Source organism: Ammospiza nelsoni, chromosome Z, assembly GCF_027579445.1.
Source record: "Ammospiza nelsoni isolate bAmmNel1 chromosome Z, bAmmNel1.pri, whole genome shotgun sequence".
Lineage (NCBI taxonomy): Eukaryota > Metazoa > Chordata > Aves > Passeriformes > Passerellidae > Ammospiza > Ammospiza nelsoni.
Genome location: NC_080669.1, coordinates 2,055,938 through 2,074,211, shown reverse-complemented (window position 1 = coordinate 2,074,211; position 18,274 = coordinate 2,055,938). Strand labels below are relative to the sequence as shown.

At 39.3% G+C, this 18,274-nt stretch overlaps 1 protein-coding gene across 3 annotated transcripts in view; it reads left to right on the top strand.

The window, feature by feature from the left end:
- The window catches only part of HAPLN1 (hyaluronan and proteoglycan link protein 1), a 33,411-nt gene extending 17,697 nt beyond the window's left edge, over positions 1–15,714 (top strand). For all 3 annotated transcript variants that reach the window (XM_059492776.1, XM_059492778.1, XM_059492777.1), the window contains 2 exons: positions 7,526–7,828; positions 15,425–15,714. In XM_059492776.1, the coding sequence (XP_059348759.1) occupies positions 7,526–7,828; positions 15,425–15,714 (593 nt within the window). The remainder of the gene's footprint in view (positions 1–7,525; positions 7,829–15,424) is intronic.
- Positions 15,715–18,274: the final 2,560 nt, after the last annotated feature.

Genomic DNA, 18,274 nt, shown 5'->3' with positions numbered 1-18,274 from the left:
GCCTTTAGATCCAAGAAAGAAAAAAAATACAAAAAACCAGGCACCTCTTTCAAAACCAGACTCTTTAGTTCAAAATGGCTCAAGCAGATCCATAAGCTTCATATAAACAAATTTTTTCAAACTGCCAAAACAATCATTTTTTAATCTGTTCATTTGGTCTTCAGCTGGATGTAAGAAATGGGTAGTTCAGAGTTGAAACCAACAGGAAATCAACTCCATGCTCTCAAGAGCAGGAGAAATCAGATTTAGCCTAATAATGTCATATTTGTTTCTTCTGTGTGTTGCTGTTCCATCCATACACACACCAAAAAAACCCACATATTTCTAATATCCTCTGTGTGACGATCTGTCCCACTCTCTGAAAAGCTGATTTTATAGGACACACTTTTTGTGGGTGCCTGGAACAAAAACCAGAGAGGGGTTGTCAAGAGTAACTCATGGCAGAGCAATGTAATTCCTTCTGTGACAGGGCTTTGCAGATGGAGCTGTGGTTGCACATGCTCCAAGAAATGGTCCTTGAATCATTCAGGTGAAACAAAAAGGTAAAAAAATTGGCAGAAATTGTAGAAGTGTCAAAAGTAAAGTGTCAAAAGCAAAGTGTGAAAAAAATTTGGAGTAATTAAGCTAGGAAGAGCAGAGAAAGGCAACGGTCCCCAGATTTTATAAAAAGTCTGTAGAAATACAAGGGAATAATCTGCCCTGGGCCAGACCAGTGTGTTTTATATGTTTTTATTGGTTAGAAGCAAGCAACCTCACTGACAGTTATGGGATGCTGGAGGGACAATATTTCATGGTTGAGTTTCATTTTTAGGGACATTGATGCCTGAGATTGACAGCCAGTGGCCAGATGATCAGATATCTGAAAGTTCCGACAGGCAAGAAAATGGAGGGGGACACTGTGAAAATGAGGGGGTCACCAGTTTTTATGGAATTTTAGGAATCCAGCAAGGAAAGTTTTGCCCTTGAGTGTATGAACCTGCCAGTACAAAACTGTGCCCTACAATACAGTAAATAGCAAACTCTACTGTTGCCCCATGTTTGCACTGGCTGTGAGAAAAATTATTTTTCAGTTTGGGCTAAAAATTAAGAAATCCTATTTCTTTACTGGCTGGTTTTTTTCCCCATATGAATCAACAGAAATTTGTGTTATTCTGTTTCTACGTGTCAATACTCTTGAAACTGCTAATTGTGTGTGTAGCTGGCTTAATTAACACACACAAATCATTACAGGGGTTGAACTTTCTGAGGTTATTTGCTCACCTTGTTGTCCTGCATAAGTGCTCCAGCTCCTTGCACTGATGGTGTGTGCGAAGTGAATTTGCTTGCACTCAATTTTAGCGGTTCATGTAAGGGGTACATATAAGACTCTGAAATACAAATAAGACAAATACACTCCCAGAAAAGCACAGCAAGTGGAGAAGAGTTGTACATTTGCTCACTTGAATGAGAAATCCATCCAAATACTGGTGTGGCTGTGAGGAGGATATATAATACGTCCATTTTTGGTGGAAATCCCAATTTCCATTACAGGACTCATTTTCCAAACTGCAGTTGCTTGGTCACAGGTGCATGCATCCCCTCATTTCTCACCGACAGACTCATTCTCTGCTGAGCTGACGCGTCTCAGGCTCTCCCTGTCTCTTTTGGGAGCGAGGAGGTCCTTCCCTGGGGGCAGAACCTTTCCCAGAGAACCGAGGATTTGGGAGAGCAGCCACACCATGACTTCCTTATAATGGAAATTAATATCCCCACCCAGCCTCCACATGGGTAGGGATTGGAATGACCAAGGTCAAGCTAAGGCTGCTCAGCTCTGCCTTCCCGCAAAGTAACCAGATTTTAACCTTGTGAGGCTGGAAGGTTTTTGCCTCCCTCCCTTTTTTTAAGCTGAATTTGTTAAGGTTTGGGAGCGGGTGTTTTGTCTAGGGGCTGGAGTCAGAAATTGAGGCTCAGGCTGTGCCTTGGGAACAGCAAGGAGCCTCAGGACAGCTTTTTGTCCATTCAGGAACAGATGGGATGGATTATACTTTGGTGGGTTTGTAAGGTCCAGCAGGACTGAGGAAGATGCCCTGCCATTAAATGAGGATCAGCACTGCTAAAATGCAAAAGGAAGGGGAGATGAATGCTGAGCTCTCACTGTGAATTTCAGCAAGGTTTGATAGGGAAGTGAAGGAAAAAAAAAAACAAACAACTTTAACAAAAATTGCAAGGTAATTCAAAGCTGCACAAAGCACAAACCCAGTACATTTTCCTCAGCAAAATCAGACCTGGCCACCCCCAGCTGCAGGGTGAAATTAATGCTAATCAGTTGCAGGCTTGTACTGCAGATGAACTCCAACAAAAAATCAGCTTCTATGCAGTCTGCTCCAATATAGCCCAAAGCTAATATTACAGTTTAGTGCATATTTATGTTATAAAAACATTATGTCCCAAACTGTCAAACTCAGATTTGTAACACATTTACATAACACAGTTTAGCCCCTTTTGAAAAGTGATTTTGGAAACCTTACGGAATCAAATCTGTTTGAATAGCTATCAACTAGTTGCTGCTCAGTTTTTAGAAGTATGTAAGTTTATATCTTGATCTTTCCTACTTCTAGGGTGTTTTTTTAATGTATATGCAAATCAAACACATGTACTGGAAAAGGAGTGTGTTGTCTGGGGAAATGTAGTTCTGAAAAAAATAATAAGTATTAGATTTCTAATAAAGTAAAAAGGCTTGGATTTCTATTGAATTTGCTAAATTTTTATTATACCCAGTGATATTTATATCCATTGACAAAGAATGGATTTTTTTTATTTTAACAAAGATATGATGAAGGAAAAACAGAGATGCTGAAAAATAGGAAACCTCTTCAGTCTTGTTTATGAAGTTGAATTTAACACACATTGTATTACATTACATTCATACACTGCAGCTCAGAACATCACATAACAGAAAAGCCCTTTAACAAAGGATTTACAAAAGGAAACAACTGAAGCAGACTCTCTAGCTAATTGATGAAGCAGAGTAAAATGCTGTTTATTATTACCCTGCCAAGTTTACATTTGCATGCTTTATTTTCTTGGACCAAGTCACTGAAGTTTAGTAATAGCAAAGATTTTGTTAAACAAAAATAACACTTGGACGACAGAAGGGTGAGGGAGAGAAGAGGAAGCAAGGGGGTTTTAGGAAACTGGTGGAACAGATACAGAAATGGGTTAGAATGTTCTGAAAGAAGAGTGGTTTCATCAAAAGATGACTGCCTTGCTTGACCACTGGGTAACTTCTCCATCCTATTCTGCACTGCCCTGAGGACAAAGAAATTGTTATAGGCAAGAGGATCCAACAGCAGGAAAAAAAGTAAAAAGGAAGGTGGATATTTATACCAGTGCAAAGTTTTTGGCTCATGTGCTATCTTGTCTTCAGTCCCCCTGAGTCCTACAGCACTTAGTTCAACAGAGATGTCTGAGGATAAACATTCTGAGCTGGATCTTCTCTAATACCACTTTATTTCAGCTTATTATGAGACTGGGCTAAAGCCAACTGTAAAACTTAGGTCTGGGTTAAGTTTCCAAGCCCTGCCAAAGATTAGGGTGGTCTGATCCAAACTTTTGTTTCAGGTCTCTCTTTTCTGCCTTATCAAACCCACATGGGGAGGTGGTTCTTCAGTGCTTTCTGAAATGTCTTTCATGCTCCAAAGAACAATGTTACATTCTGATATTTTCCATAAAACAAGAATTAAAAAAAAAAAAAAGTGTCAGGTTAGGGCAGTGACTGTGATTAGATGTCACTTTCGAAACCATCCTGGAGGTGTCGCAGACATATTTTATGAAAAATCCTTTCCTTAGGATTTTTCCTCCTGAGAAGCTGAGAGGCCTCAGGAACAAAATGCAAACATTGATTATCTGCTGCTGTGGAATGCAACAGCTGCATCTGGGATTGGGCTCATGTGGTTGTTGGTAATTAATGGCCAATCACAGTCAGCTGCCTTGGACAGAGAGTCTGAGCCACAAACCTTTGTTATGATTCCTTTCTGTTCTTAGCTTAGCTAGCCTTCTGGTGAAACCTTTTCTTCTATTCTTTTAGTATAGCTTTAATGCAATATATATCATAAAATAATAAATCAAGCCTTCTGAAGCATGGAGTCAGATCCTCGTCTCTTCCCTCAACATAAGACCCCTGTGAACACCGTCACACTGGAGGTGTTCCCACATTTCCCCGCCCCTTTTGGATGTCCTCTGTGGTGAGGTCTCTCTGCTGACCCTGTCTGGCCAGGGATGAGCACCTTGGGGACAAGGCTGTGTCCTTGTCCCCTGGGGGACACAGAGCATGTGGCAGGGCCACGCTCCCTGCACAGTGACCCCGTCTCAGGGTGAGCCATCACTGCTGCAGGGGCACACAGGGAAGGGGGTGTCACACATGGGCTGTGCCACCATCTGTGCCAGGGCAAACCTGTCCTCTGAGAGGAGCTCTCCCTCCCTGAGCGGCGGCAAATGGCCAAAAAACAGCAGAAAAGTCTCCCATACACCTTCATCGATTTCATTTCCCCATAGCCTTAAAACCTTAGGATGCTAAAATTGAGCCTCCTGCCAGATTAGCCTTGAAACGCTGTTGTTGAGGCAGACATTATTCCTGGAATAATGTGAAATTTTAAAAAATTTAAAAAAAAAAAAAAAAGCCACCCAAAAAAACCCATAAAAAGCAACTGTCCCGAACTTCTCAGGAAATCTTGGCAAGGGCTCAGGCAAAGAACACAACGATCTTTTGTGTTGATCAAAACATTTCATCTTAATGTCTATGAGTCAAAAGAAATAATTCATAGAAATTCAGTGATTCATTCAACAATTCCTTCTTTCTAAACAGCTTCCAGGAACTCCCCTACTCCCATCCCACACTAAAAAAATCCCACCAAACCAACGAAGCAACAAACAAAACCATACACCAGAAAAAAAAACCCCACCAAAACAAAACAAAACAAAAAAAAAAAAAAAAAAAACCCTAAAAAAACTGCCAAAACAAAGAAACAACCACCCAAACAAACAAAATTAAAATAAGTAAAGACAAACAACCCCCCCAAAAAACCAAACAAATTCAAAAAGTAAAGCTATGCTAGGGTTTAATTGACTCTTTTTAAAATGAGAAATTGACCTTGCAATGGATAAATGGAAATTTTCCATGAAAAATGTGTAGTTGCATAATTCCAGCTAGCTCTGGTCCTCCTTAAGCACTGTGAGAGGAGGGCACTAAGACCACCTTGATGACAGCAAGGCGCAGGTGGGAGCAGCATGCAGGCCTGGCAGGATTCCCATTGGGAAGGGGATGAGGGGAGATGATCCTGTTAGGCAAGGCAGCACAGAATCACTGAATCAACCACACAGTCACAGAATTCACAGGATGAACTAGGTTGGAAAAGACCTTTAAGACCATCTAGTCCAACCCATGACCTAACATCTCCTCATCAACTAAACCCTGGCACCCAGTGCCACATCCAATCTTTTTCAAGCCAATCCAGGGATGGTGACTCCACCACCTCCCTGGGCAGCCCATTCCAGTGACCAATCCCTCTTTCAGTGAAGAATTTCTTTCTAACATCTAACTCAAACTTTCCTTGGCACAGCTGAAGAGATACGGCAGCAGTCCCTAACCTCTTTGTGGTATTTGCTGGGTCCCCTCGAAAAAGGAGGGATTATGAATGTGACTCCATGTTCTTAGAAGGCTAATTTATTACTATATATTAGATTAGATTAGATTAGATTAGATATTATACTAAAACTATACTAAAGAATAGAGAAAGTTTACAAGAAGGTTACAAAGAATGATCATGAAAACTCATGACTGCTTCCAGAGTCCTAACACATCTGTTGGTGATTGGTCATTAAGTCAAAACAATTTACATGAAACCAATCAAACAACCACCTGTTGGATAAACAATCTCCAACCACATTCCAAAGCAGCCAAACACAGGAGAAGCGAATCAGATAATTATTAGTTTCATTTTTTTCTGAGGCTTCTCAGCTTTCCAGGAGAAGAATCTTGGGCAAAGGGATTTTTCAGAAAATATGACAGTGACACCTCTTCCCAAAACCAGAGCTGCTGTGCTGCCAATGGGGCGTTTTTCCCTCCCCCAAAAAAATGGACACTGCCACACATCACGGATCCAACCTTTACTTCCCATTTATTCCTCCTCCAGGTGGCTGCCAAAGCTGTTCCCCTTCTCCCTGCTGTCTCGATTTATTAAAAATATGGATATTGATCTAGTACCGATATCCAACTGTGATGGACAAACACTCTCTAGCAGTTTAAAGTTAGAAAGCATGTCTTTATTGTGAGATAGCTCCCAAAAACACACTGTGATTTACAGGTCATTACAGAGTCCTTTTATCTACACAAGTATTCAAGACTCAAAATACAAATGCATAGTCATCACTTTGGTACATCCCATTCCTCACTTCGTATGGTAATTAGTTCAAAAGCCATTAAGTATGCGGAGTTTGTTCTTTGAAATGGGTTGGTGGTCCCTTTCATGGGGAGGGGTCCCAAAATGAGTAAGTAAATGAAGTCTTCCTCATTCTGACCTTTCTACCTTTTCAATGCAAATATGACAAATGAACTCTTGGTAGAACTCCCATTCCTCATCTTCAATTGGCTTCAGAGCAGAGGAGGCCACAATTGTCTTACGTTCCCAAAAGCTTTTATCAGTTTCTATATTCTTCATTATAAACCCAGCTAACCAAACACTGTATTGTCAAGCAATCAATTATTAGTTAACTACTAACTCTTTACTTCATCAAGGCCTACCCATTTATTTTGATTAACTCCAATATGACGCCAGCAAGGGGGGCTATTTACAGATGCAAACGAGATGGGGCTGCTGTAGAATGTGCCTTGAGTTGTTTGATTTTCCAGCATCACTCTCATTACATGGCTATGGCAATGGGAAGATGCCAGCAGCTCACATCCCAGGCAGCAGGCCATTCCAGTGGCTTAAATGTTACACCTCACTTCATAAGCTTCTTGACCAATCACATAAAGCAAAAGCACACTGACAGTATTTATATCTGTATAGTATATATACAGATATATATTCTGTATTGACAGTAGTTCTGTCCAACCACTATAAGCACAGGTACCTTTGGTTAAACAATGCTTGCTTATTTCAAATACAATACCTGCTTGTGAGCCTTCAAACACAATGCACACAGCTCCATTATTAAGCTTCAACCTTCCTATAATCTTGCTAGATAAACTTTTCTGCAGCTTAGGGAGTTATTCGAGACAAGTGTTAATACTTGTGCACCATTGTTCTATTTGCCCTTGCTTTTCTACAGTTAAAATAATTTTTCTGCTGACCAATCTCATGGCTGCTGCCATCCAATCACAGTTCTGCTGTATCTGAAGCCTGCAATTTGCGATTTTCCCAAAACCCTCTGATTTGGTGAATTCCCACACAATAAAGCTTATCTCTAACTAAAACCCCAGCTCCTATAAAATCCCTAAATTCTTTAAAGCTTATGCCTGGTAACTCTCTCTCTGCCCCTGCCCCAGGTGTGGTGTTCCCCTACTCTCCGCGGCTGGGGCGGTACAACCTGAACTTCCACGAGGCGCAGCGGGCGTGCGCGGAGCAGGACGCGGTCATGGCCTCCTTTGACCAGCTCTATGACGCCTGGAGGTCGGGGCTGGACTGGTGCAACGCGGGCTGGCTCAGCGACGGCTCCGTGCAGTACCCCATCACCAAGCCCAGGGAGCCCTGCGGGGGCAGGAACACCGTGCCCGGCGTCAGGAATTATGGGTTCTGGGACAAGGACAAGAGCCGCTACGACGTCTTCTGCTTCACGTCCAACTTCAACGGTGAGAGCATTTCCTCTGCCCTCCCCCCAGTAAACGGCTGTGCTTAGGCAAGGTGCTCCAGGGGCAGAAAGGGGTGTTTGGTTTGTAAAAGCTTGTGTTAAACCTGGAAGATGCTAGGAATGAAATAACCAAGAGTAATAAAATAATTGTTGAGTTTTTAAGGGTATGCGCGCAAAGTCGTGTTCGCCACGTGGTCACATAGGTAGTTTTTACAACTCAGGACTTGTACTGGCAGGATTTTCTAATGTCTCCCCTTTCACTCCTTCAAAATTTATACATACCCTTTGTTATGGATACGAACGAGGCCAAACTTTCTCCAGAGAAAGAGGTTCTCGTTTATTAAAATAGCTACAAGGAACGGAGTGCCCCGGATAAACCCAGGCACCCACACAGCGAGCCAAAAACTAAAACAGTGCACTCACCCCAAGTGCACTGGGTTCTCCCAAATAACAAATACCCCAAAGGAAGAACCCTGACCGAAATGAACTCCCCACATTTATAGTCCCCCTCGAGTCCAGGATTGGTGCACTTTGGATCCTCATGATGATTGGTCCATTTCCAGGCTTCTCATTGGTCTTTACCGCCGTTCATTCTGGACCAATCGTTTCTGCAGGGCTTTGAATGATTGGTCAGATGTTTCATCCAATCTCTCTTCGACCTTGCCTTGCCCCATCAGATCCCTGCTTCACCAAACCCTGGACCCTTCTAGCATATTCGTATAAGCCCCCCCCTTTTAACATAATATAAATAATATAACATAATTAATACAATATAATTGAACTATGTCCTATTTTAACTTAACTTAACTTTTACCTATAACGCCTTTATACATACCCCGTTAAAATTTCTACACATCCTTTTAATGCTGGTGTGTGATCAGTTTAATTCAGTTCAGCCTTTGAACCTGCAGTTCGTTAATTAAGGTTTCCTGTTGAAGTCAATAATTCTGTTCCTATTGCTAAAATCTGTCAGCAAAATAAAATTTTGATCATCACTGCACCTATTCTGCATTGTTCAGCAGCTCCTGCTCATGGACCAGGTCTAATATGACTAATAGTTCCTTATCAGCAGACCTATTTCTAGATTTATTCATAATTTAGATTTCTAATCTTAGTATGCTGCGAAGCCACTGATCACTTTTGCTCTGAGGCTGGACTTCTGTAAACCTTACTTTAGCAACTACAAGCCTTTTTTTTTGCTATTAGCTGATATATTTTTTTAGGTATGAAATGAAATTAAAGGACCTAATCTCAGCTTGCTATCATTTCAGGGTTTACCTAGTGTCAGGAAAAGATTTAGAAAGCATTGCTGTGAATGCATCCAATCCTCTACAGCATCCAACTTGTGGATAATTCCTACACAACTCTGTACAGGTTTGGCTTGCAGCCCACTCAGACCATGGAGTGTGGCCTTTTTACATTTATGCACAGATTACTTAGCCACAGTGAAGCAGCTTTGTCCTACAGCACAGCAAAAAATAAACATAAGCCTTGGTTTCAGAAGATGTGCTCCAGTGCTAAGTCTGCACCACCCTCCACAGAAAAAGACCCATCAAAAAAAAAAAAAAAAAAAAACCAAAACAAACAAAAAAGTACCCTCCCAAAACAAAAATTAAAAATAAAAACGAAACAAAGAAAAGGCCTAAAAAACTCACCACAAAAAAAAAAAAAAAAATACACACAAGATTACCCCCACCCAAAAAAAAAATACAACAGAAAAACCCAAACAGATCCTCTAAGCCAACAGTATTACATTTGGTTCAAAGTGATCTGAAACAAAAGTTTGGCTGATTTCTTTATCGTACTGCTTCATCCCATTAAAAGCTGGCTCAATTTTTCTTGCTTCATTTATCTGAGCTGAAATCCTGTATGAACTCATCTTTTCTATGCAGACTTAACCCTGTGCTATAGAAATATCACCAGGGTATTAAATAATCAAACAAAAATAACTAAAATATGATAGCTGCACTTTTTTCTAACCCTTGCAGAGTAAAACCTTGTGACTACTGCTCAGTGATCATCACCCTTTTACACAGCAGGTGCTGAGCAGTGCCTTTTAAGGAACAAAATGCATAATTTCTGGGGAAACGAAAGAATAATAACTACTGACTATGATAAATATTAGAAAAAGAGAGAGAGAAAAAGAGAAAGTTTAGACAGATATATATAGATGATATATAAGTATATAGATATATAAGTATATAGATATATAGTTATATAGATAGATATATAGATTATAGATATAGATATAGATATATAGATAGGTATAGGTAGATATAGACAGATATAGATGATATAGATAGATATAGATGGTATAGATATAGATATAGATATAGATATAGATATAGATATAGATATAGATGTAGATATAGATAGATACAGATTATAGATATAGATAGATAAATATAGATGATATAGATAGATCTAGATAGATCTAGATCTAGATCTAAATATAGATATAGATATAGATATAGATATAGATATAGATATAGATATAGATATAGATATAGATATAGATATAGATTATATAGATAGATATAGATATAGATAGATATTCCCACAATTCAGTGTCAAATGTCACTCATGACATCAGCTGAAAATCCAGATTTCTGCTTCTCTCAGCTTCCACTCCCTTAATTCACCAGACTGCATTTTCCTCACATGTCCCTGCTGTGTTCTCCACTGCTCCCTGTCCCAGGCTCACCTCCATAACCACAATTAACCCCAGCCACTCTGCCAGCTCCCTGTTTCCAGCACAGCATTTTGGATAAAGTGTGTAAAAAAACAAACAAACAAAAAAAAAAAAAAAAAAAAACAAAAAAAGAAAAAAAAAAAACCCACACACAAAAAAAACCCCAGCAAAACCTGGAAGAAAAAAAAAAAAAAAAAAGAAAAAAAACACGAAAAGAGGAAAAAAATCCAACAAAAACAACAAACCCCTATTACTGCAAGACCCAATATTGACTCTCTCAGGCTCAGGAAGAGGCAAGGAAAATGAGAGGTGGTTGGGACACAGTGCATTCCCAGTGGCTGCTGGAGTCTCCTGATAGTAGGAAACAGAGGGGCCTTCAAGGTTATGCAATGCAGATGGGAAAATTCCAAGGGCCACAGGAGCAGGGAAGGATAAGGAGAATTTAAAAAAAAATAAGTTGTGGGAATTTCTATAAAAAAAGAGTCAGGTTTAGACACCTTCTAAATGGTTTCTCTGTAGGGAAAAAAATTCCCCCAAATATATTATGATCTCAGAGATTATTTTAAAAAAAAAAAAAGGATCCATTTCAAATAATTCAGCTCTAAAAGCAAAAAATCTTGGTCTGAAATACATGCAAAGCTTGTTTTTTACCTGAAGAAGGATGGTAAAAGCCATGGTACTTAGCCATTTGGGTAAAAAAATTAAAATGCAATCATCGATGCAGTGAATTCAAATCCAGGTTCAGTGTTTTCCCTGTGGAGTTACTGGATCCTAACTGCAATGACCCGGTTACACAAAAAATAATGGTTAAATATGAAGGCATTGTACCATTAATAAAAACATTTACATGCTTTTCTGTTATCTGCACAAGGAAATAGTTTGAGCAAAGCTGCAATATCAAATAATCTTGTTACTTTATGAAATTATCCTCCATGATGACTTTTCATAGAATAAGGCAAATACGACATACATTTTTTTCTGCCCATGTAGCTGATTTATACTGAAATGTTTCTGTTGGTTCATACAAGATTTGTTCGTGTTTTGCACCCAAGAACATGAAATAATTTCATAGCCCTTATATCTAATAGTACCAGCAATCTACCAGTATATACATATAGTGATGTGTATATATATGTATAAATATATATATATGTGCATATATATATATATATATATATATAGTGATGTGTTTCATAAAACAAAGCAAAGAGTAACACAGCCTGATGCTGCCTGACAAATCCATCAAAATATTTTGAAATAACAAAACATTTTCTGCCTGCACTGGATGGCAATATGCTTCCCAATCTGTTTTTACGTTCCTTGTGCTGATAAAGACTATTGAAAATGAATGTACACGAGTGGGGAGGATCTAACTTGAATTTGAAAATTCCACATTGGAATTTCCTGGTGCCTGAGGGCTCAGCTTTGCTCTCTCACAGCCATTTTTCTCCTTCACTTGTCCTGCTCAATGGAAATCACTTCAGTCCATGTTATCTTTAGAAGAGCTGAGGTGATCCAAAGGTTTTCCAGGGCTGAAGATCACCCCAATTTCTCTCCTTTCCTTGTCCCAAGGAATGAGGATATTCCTCCCCCGTGCAATCTCTCCAGATGATCAATTTGAGCAAATAAATGCAGATAAATCCTTTTGTTACAATCTTCCCCACTGAGCCTAATAGCCATAAAGCAAGGAATGTATAATGGAAGAGCTGAGTGGTTATTCCTTATCTATTTTCAAAGGTCTTCTGAAGAGCAACAGTTGTTTGTTTTTGGGGGTTTTTTTTAAGGAAAATCCCTGAGAATCTCTTGCACTGAAAAGTGCTGAAAGACCTAAATGTAAATGTATTTATCAGATCCTCTATAATTAAACCTTTTTGAAGAAAATAAAACAAAGTACAAGTACAGCTTGCATCACACTTTCCCCTCAATAACATGCATTTTATTATATACTTTTTCCACAGAACCATGGTGCATAATTGATCTTTCATCAGCTCTAAGAGAATCAAGTAAAAATCTTGTTTTAACAAAATTAAGAACACGAGGAATACATTTTTGAGAGCATGTTAAAAGCACAGCTGTGAGCCATCTGTTTATTATAGCAGCGCGTGTGACAAACAATTGTCACATTTAAATGGGAGAAAGCTGTGGAAAGTCCTGTCTGAATAATGCTGACTGTTCATTTGACTATGTCACAGCGTTTTATCACTGGGAGCATGTAGCAACTGTGCCAAAAAGAGAAATTGAACCCAAAATAAAATCACACACCCTTTATTAGCAGTGGTTGCTTCTGACTCGCTGGAGTCATTACTGGTATTGGTGTGTTTAAATTTTTTTTTTTCCTCACATATTTAATTCAAAATCAGTTATTTGATGGGATCACTGGATGTCAAAATATTTACCAGGTCTTAAATATCTCTCTCCTTTTTTTTTTTATTTATCCTTCCACATCAATCAACAAGTTCTGAGATTGAACAGTCAGGAACCCTTCCCAACTAATATCGGGGGGAAAACTGCAAATCTGCACAGAGTTTATTAATGGGATTTTATGTAATCAGACATTCTGGATACACATAGCACCCCTGTGGCGTTTACTATTAAATTTCTCTTGTTTGAGGGAGGAGCAGAGTATAGGAGTATTTTATTATTGATGTCATATGTCAAAAGCCTGACCTTACTACAAATCCCTAGGAAATTACATTCCATTGACATGGTGTGAAGAGGAACTCACAAACTAGGTGAAGTTTACTAAACCCTATCAGTCCAAACCCCTGTTCCCCTAAATCAGAAATCCTGTTTGCTTTGGGGAAACCTCTTAAGAGAGTATAGTAACAGGATTCCATTTAGTAAACATTCCCTTCAGCAGCACGTTGTGAACGCTATCTACTTGCCAAAACAGAGTTTTAAAAAGTGTTCCACAGAGGGATGATTGCCTCTTCTCAAGAGTTTTGGAAATTATGGAAATTTTGAAATTTCGGAGTTAAGGAAATTCTGTAGATATTGTCTCTGACATGAATGAATTTTTTTTAAAAAGTCTCTTTTCCACCGCAGCTGCAATGTAAATTCCTTTTTTTAAAATGTTCTTGTCTTGATATCCAATTTCCAACCTTTAGGCAGAGTTAATTCAATTACTTTTATATTGCGATCTGACCTGACTTTCCTTCATTTAGGAAAAAAAATCCTGTTTGATTTTTGCAGGAGTATGAAGCTGACATGACTCTTAATTTACTACTTTTTCTTTACCAAGAAAGCAATCTCATACTAGGCATAGTTTTGTGTATCTACCTGATTTTTGTGAGACAGAAAGTGGATATTATCTTGGAGTACATTCTTAATTAATCAGCAAAGAGTGTGCTCTGGAATTAGAAGGTGCCCAGAAGAATAACGAAAAAATTCCTTTTTTTCACCTAACTCTCCTCTCCAGGAGCAGGCAGATTGATATTAGAAGAAATAAATATAGCATTGCCTTTAGTTTTGGGGGGTTTTCTGGGGTTTTTTGGGGTTAGATTTCTTTCTTTTTTGGTTGTTGGTTGGTTGGTTGGTTGGTTGGGGTTTTTTTGTTCAAATAGTCTGTTTTCTGTACCTCTGCTGTTTCTTGGGTAAGATATATTTTTTCCTCCTGACACTTATCAATTCACCATACCAAAAAATCACAGTATTTTCAACAACACAACATCCAGCTGGCACAGACCCAAATTAACCACAGTTTCACATGATCCTTCAACATAACATCTCCATTTCTCCTCGAAAGTCAGTGTTATTGTGTTGTTGCCTGAAATCAAAGCAGAAAAAAAGCCTTGCTACAGTATTAAAATGGTAAGATAAAAAAGAAGTTCCTTATTGGAAGCCTCCAGGTGTATCCATAGTCATGGGCTATAAGCACAATGGTATTCAATTTGTACAGTTTTCATAAGGTTAATTAATTAGGATATCTAAGAGATACATCCAATAGGAGATTCAGTTGCCCCTTGGGTTGGTGCAAGGGTTTCTATGCCCCAATTCCTGTTATGTCTTCTTATGGTTCTCTTCTTAGGTTCTCTGCTTGACAATAAGACCAAAAAGTATTTCAGGAACATGCTAAAAGGTCAGCTTATTACTGTAAAATCTTGGAGAAAGGGTAGGAAAAATACCAGGAGCTGTATAACTGGTATACAGAGCTGTGGATGTATGAAAAGTGTATGAAATAGCATAAGAAGTAAAACTCTTTGGGCAACACCATTGAGGTCACAGAATCACCTGAAAGGAAGTTGTAGTCAGGTGGGGTTGGTCTCTTTCTCCAGGCAGCACTGACAGGACCAGAGAAGACAGTCTCAAGGTTCTCCAATGGAAATATAGGTTGGATAATAGGAACCATTTTTACAGAAAGGGTGATAAAGTTCTGCAATGGCTGCCCGGGGAGGTGGTGCAGTCCCCATCCCTGGGTGTGTTTAACAAAGCCTGGATGTGGCACTGATGCCAGGGTTTAGGTGAGATGTTCGGACTGGGTTGGACTCGATGATCTTGAAGGTCTCTTCCAACTTGGTGGTTGGACTCGATGATCTTGAAGGTCTCTTCCAATTTGGAATTCTGTGGTTGGACTCAATGATCTTGAAGGTCTCTTCCAACCTGGTGGTTGGACTCGGTGATCTGAAGGTCTCTTCCAATTTGGAATTCTGTGGTTGGGCTCGATGATCTTGAAGGTCTCTTCCAACCTGGTGGTTGGACTCGGTGATCTGAAGGTCTCTTCCAATTTGGAATTCTGTGGTTGGACTCGATGATCTTGAAGGTCTCTTCCAACCTGGAATTCTGTGATTCTGTGTGATTCTTTGATTTAAGATTGTCAAGATTTAAGCCTGCAAAACCCCTCCAGCACCGCCGACACCCAACCTCCGCACACCGCTAACAACCCCATCTCTCCCCCTTTCTCCCCAGGCCGCTTCTACTACCTGATCCACCCCACCAAGCTGACGTACGACGAGGCCGTGCAGGCCTGCCTGAAGGACGGCTCCCAGATCGCCAAGGTGGGGCAGATCTTCGCGGCCTGGAAGCTGCTGGGCTACGACCGCTGCGACGCGGGCTGGCTGGCGGACGGCAGCGTGCGCTACCCCATCTCGCGGCCGCGCAAGCGCTGCAGCCCCAGCGAGGCTGCCGTGCGCTTCGTCGGCTTCCCCGACAAGAAGCACAAGCTCTACGGGGTCTACTGCTTCAGGGCCTACAACTGAGAGGGTACGCCTAGAGCGTGAAAGTTTTCTGAGGGTTTTGTTTGTTTTTTTTTAAGTGTGACAGATGTCTTGTTGTTGTTTTCTTTTGGTTTTTTGGGGTTTTTTGGTTGGTTTTTTTTTTTTTTTGGTGTGAACTCATGCAAGCTGCCAAAACTGTGATAAACCTCTTTTACTTACTGTAAAGAGTCATTTTCGTAGACACTCCCTCCCCCAAACCCATTGGTTTGGTTTTGGGTTTTGTTTTGTTTTAGTGTTTTGCTTTCTTGATTTTTTTTTTTTTTTTGTGAGAATATCATTCCATAGATATTTTAAATTAATATAATTTAATGGGAGCTCTAGGTAAGGAACTTTTTAGATTCAAATTCTTTAAGCTATGTCATCCCAAAAAGATTATAATTTTCGTGAATGGGGCATGCAATAGAGCTTGACAATTGCTAGGGCACAATTATGGAGTGTAAGGCTACTCAAAGCAGAAGCTTTTAATAGCACAGATTTTACATATTTGTACCAGTTTGAGAAACACTGCAAATTGATTATGATAGGAATTTTAAAATAAAACAATCTTTTTGTTAAAGGGGATCAGTGGGGTTTCGGAAAGAAATCTCACAACAATATATGTTAGCAAATAACTGTTTTCACTGGTTCACATGGGAACAACAGAGAGTTTAACAAAAGCAGCTAAAACGGTCCACAAAAATAGGACTGGTTTTACGATTTCAAACCTTGCCTTTCTGAAAAATAAGCTCATGGTCCCATGCATAGGAAGAAGCACAATTAGTTCTCCTGAACATTTCAATTGTGTTTTCGTTGTGTATAAATCATTGAGTGAATAATTAACTGATGAGAAAACTCTTCTTTTCTCTCCAATTAAAGATGCCTGAGAAGTGTTGTATTACCTTTGAGTAGCTTTACTGAGCTATTTTTAAACTCTTAAAGGCCATTTGCTAAGCAGCATAATAGCATCTACTCAGGGCAGTTGTATAAATGAACTGCTGGACAGAGAAATTGTAAACTTTAGCAGCTTGATTTTACATTAGCCTTTGAAATGTTATTGTCTTAATTAAAGAACATTACAGTATTTAATATTTCTTAGCTACTTACACATCACAAGAAACAAAAATTAGAAAAAAAAAATTTTAATTGTGAAATCTTAGACTATTAGACAAAATCTGAAACCAGCCATTAAATTTTAGAAGAGAAAAAGGAAAAAACACTTAATTTCCTTACATCTTATTTGTATCTAAAAAATACATCTGTTTTTTAAACTATCAGTGAGATAATATAGTATCACTAGCCCTGAATTATTTAGTTAGTCCTCCTTAGAGTTAAGAGAAAATAAAGCTATTGAAATACTTCTTTTCACTAAATCTGCAGTGGTCTAGGTGGAAGATGTTTACCTAAATCTGCCAGTGTCAGAGAAAAACACGCACTGTGCATGGTGCCTAGGATTTTCAGAGCTGCCTAAAGCACTAGGTCCTCCCTAAGTACCAGTTTGAGGGAATTTGGGATTTCTAATGCAAGCTCACTTTGGATGCAGCAATTCTTGGTGCTCATCTTCAGCTACCTTAATGCAACCAGTTTTTCAGAGAGCAGGTGCTCGAGGCTTTCTGAAAATTTACTCCACTCATGGTGTCTCAAGCTGGATATCCAAAAAAATAATAATAATAATAATAAAAAAAAAAAGGCAGGGAGGCCACTGATTAAAAATATCTTGGTCTCGGGTAATCTCTTCAGCGTTTTTTGATGTTCTCTATCCAGTATTGGTTCTACCACTTAAAAATGGAGAACTCTTTTTCCTACTCTACTCTTGCTGACTACGAAGAACTCAGAGGACCAACATTTGTATTTACACCAAGTTTTATAGCTGCCCACTGTTTCCATAATTTAAACGAGGTATAGTGGTATTTATCCAACTAGGACACAACCTGTATGCTTTCATGGATGGTTTGGTGTAGCTATTTTCCCATGGATGTGAGTAAATAAATCTCTTTCCCAGAGTGGTTGTGGCCCTTTTTTAAGACTCTGTGAGCAAGCCAGGGACAAGGTATGGAAAGGGGCTGTAGCGTAAGGTGTATTTTATTGGAGTTCATTCCCACTGAACTCAGAAGCAAATTTCCATCCATCTGGGGATATTTGCATCCTCTGTGTTTATCTGTTCATACTTTACTGATGGAGCAATCTCAGTGCCAAACCCCCTCCTTTTTTTTTAATCCACAAGGAATTGGATTTTCTCAAAACGGTATCCCTTAGCTATAAATAGAGACTTACTACAGATCGAGTCCCTAAAATCATGCAACCTTTCTTGAACAGCCATTTCTTAAATCCATGCCCATTTCACACATTTTCTCTGGCCATTCAGAGCCTTCTCTGAAACCTTTGGAGAAAAGCAATGGAAATGGAAATAGAAATGTTAAATACCCAACAAGGAAAAGGGTATGCAAGAGTGGACCATGATCAAGAAGAATACATGTCATTCCTCCATCCAACCTTCAGAAAATTTGAAAAAATGCAAATTATTCCACAGTTTTTCTTCTGAAGTTTGGACAGGGAGGTTGTGGGG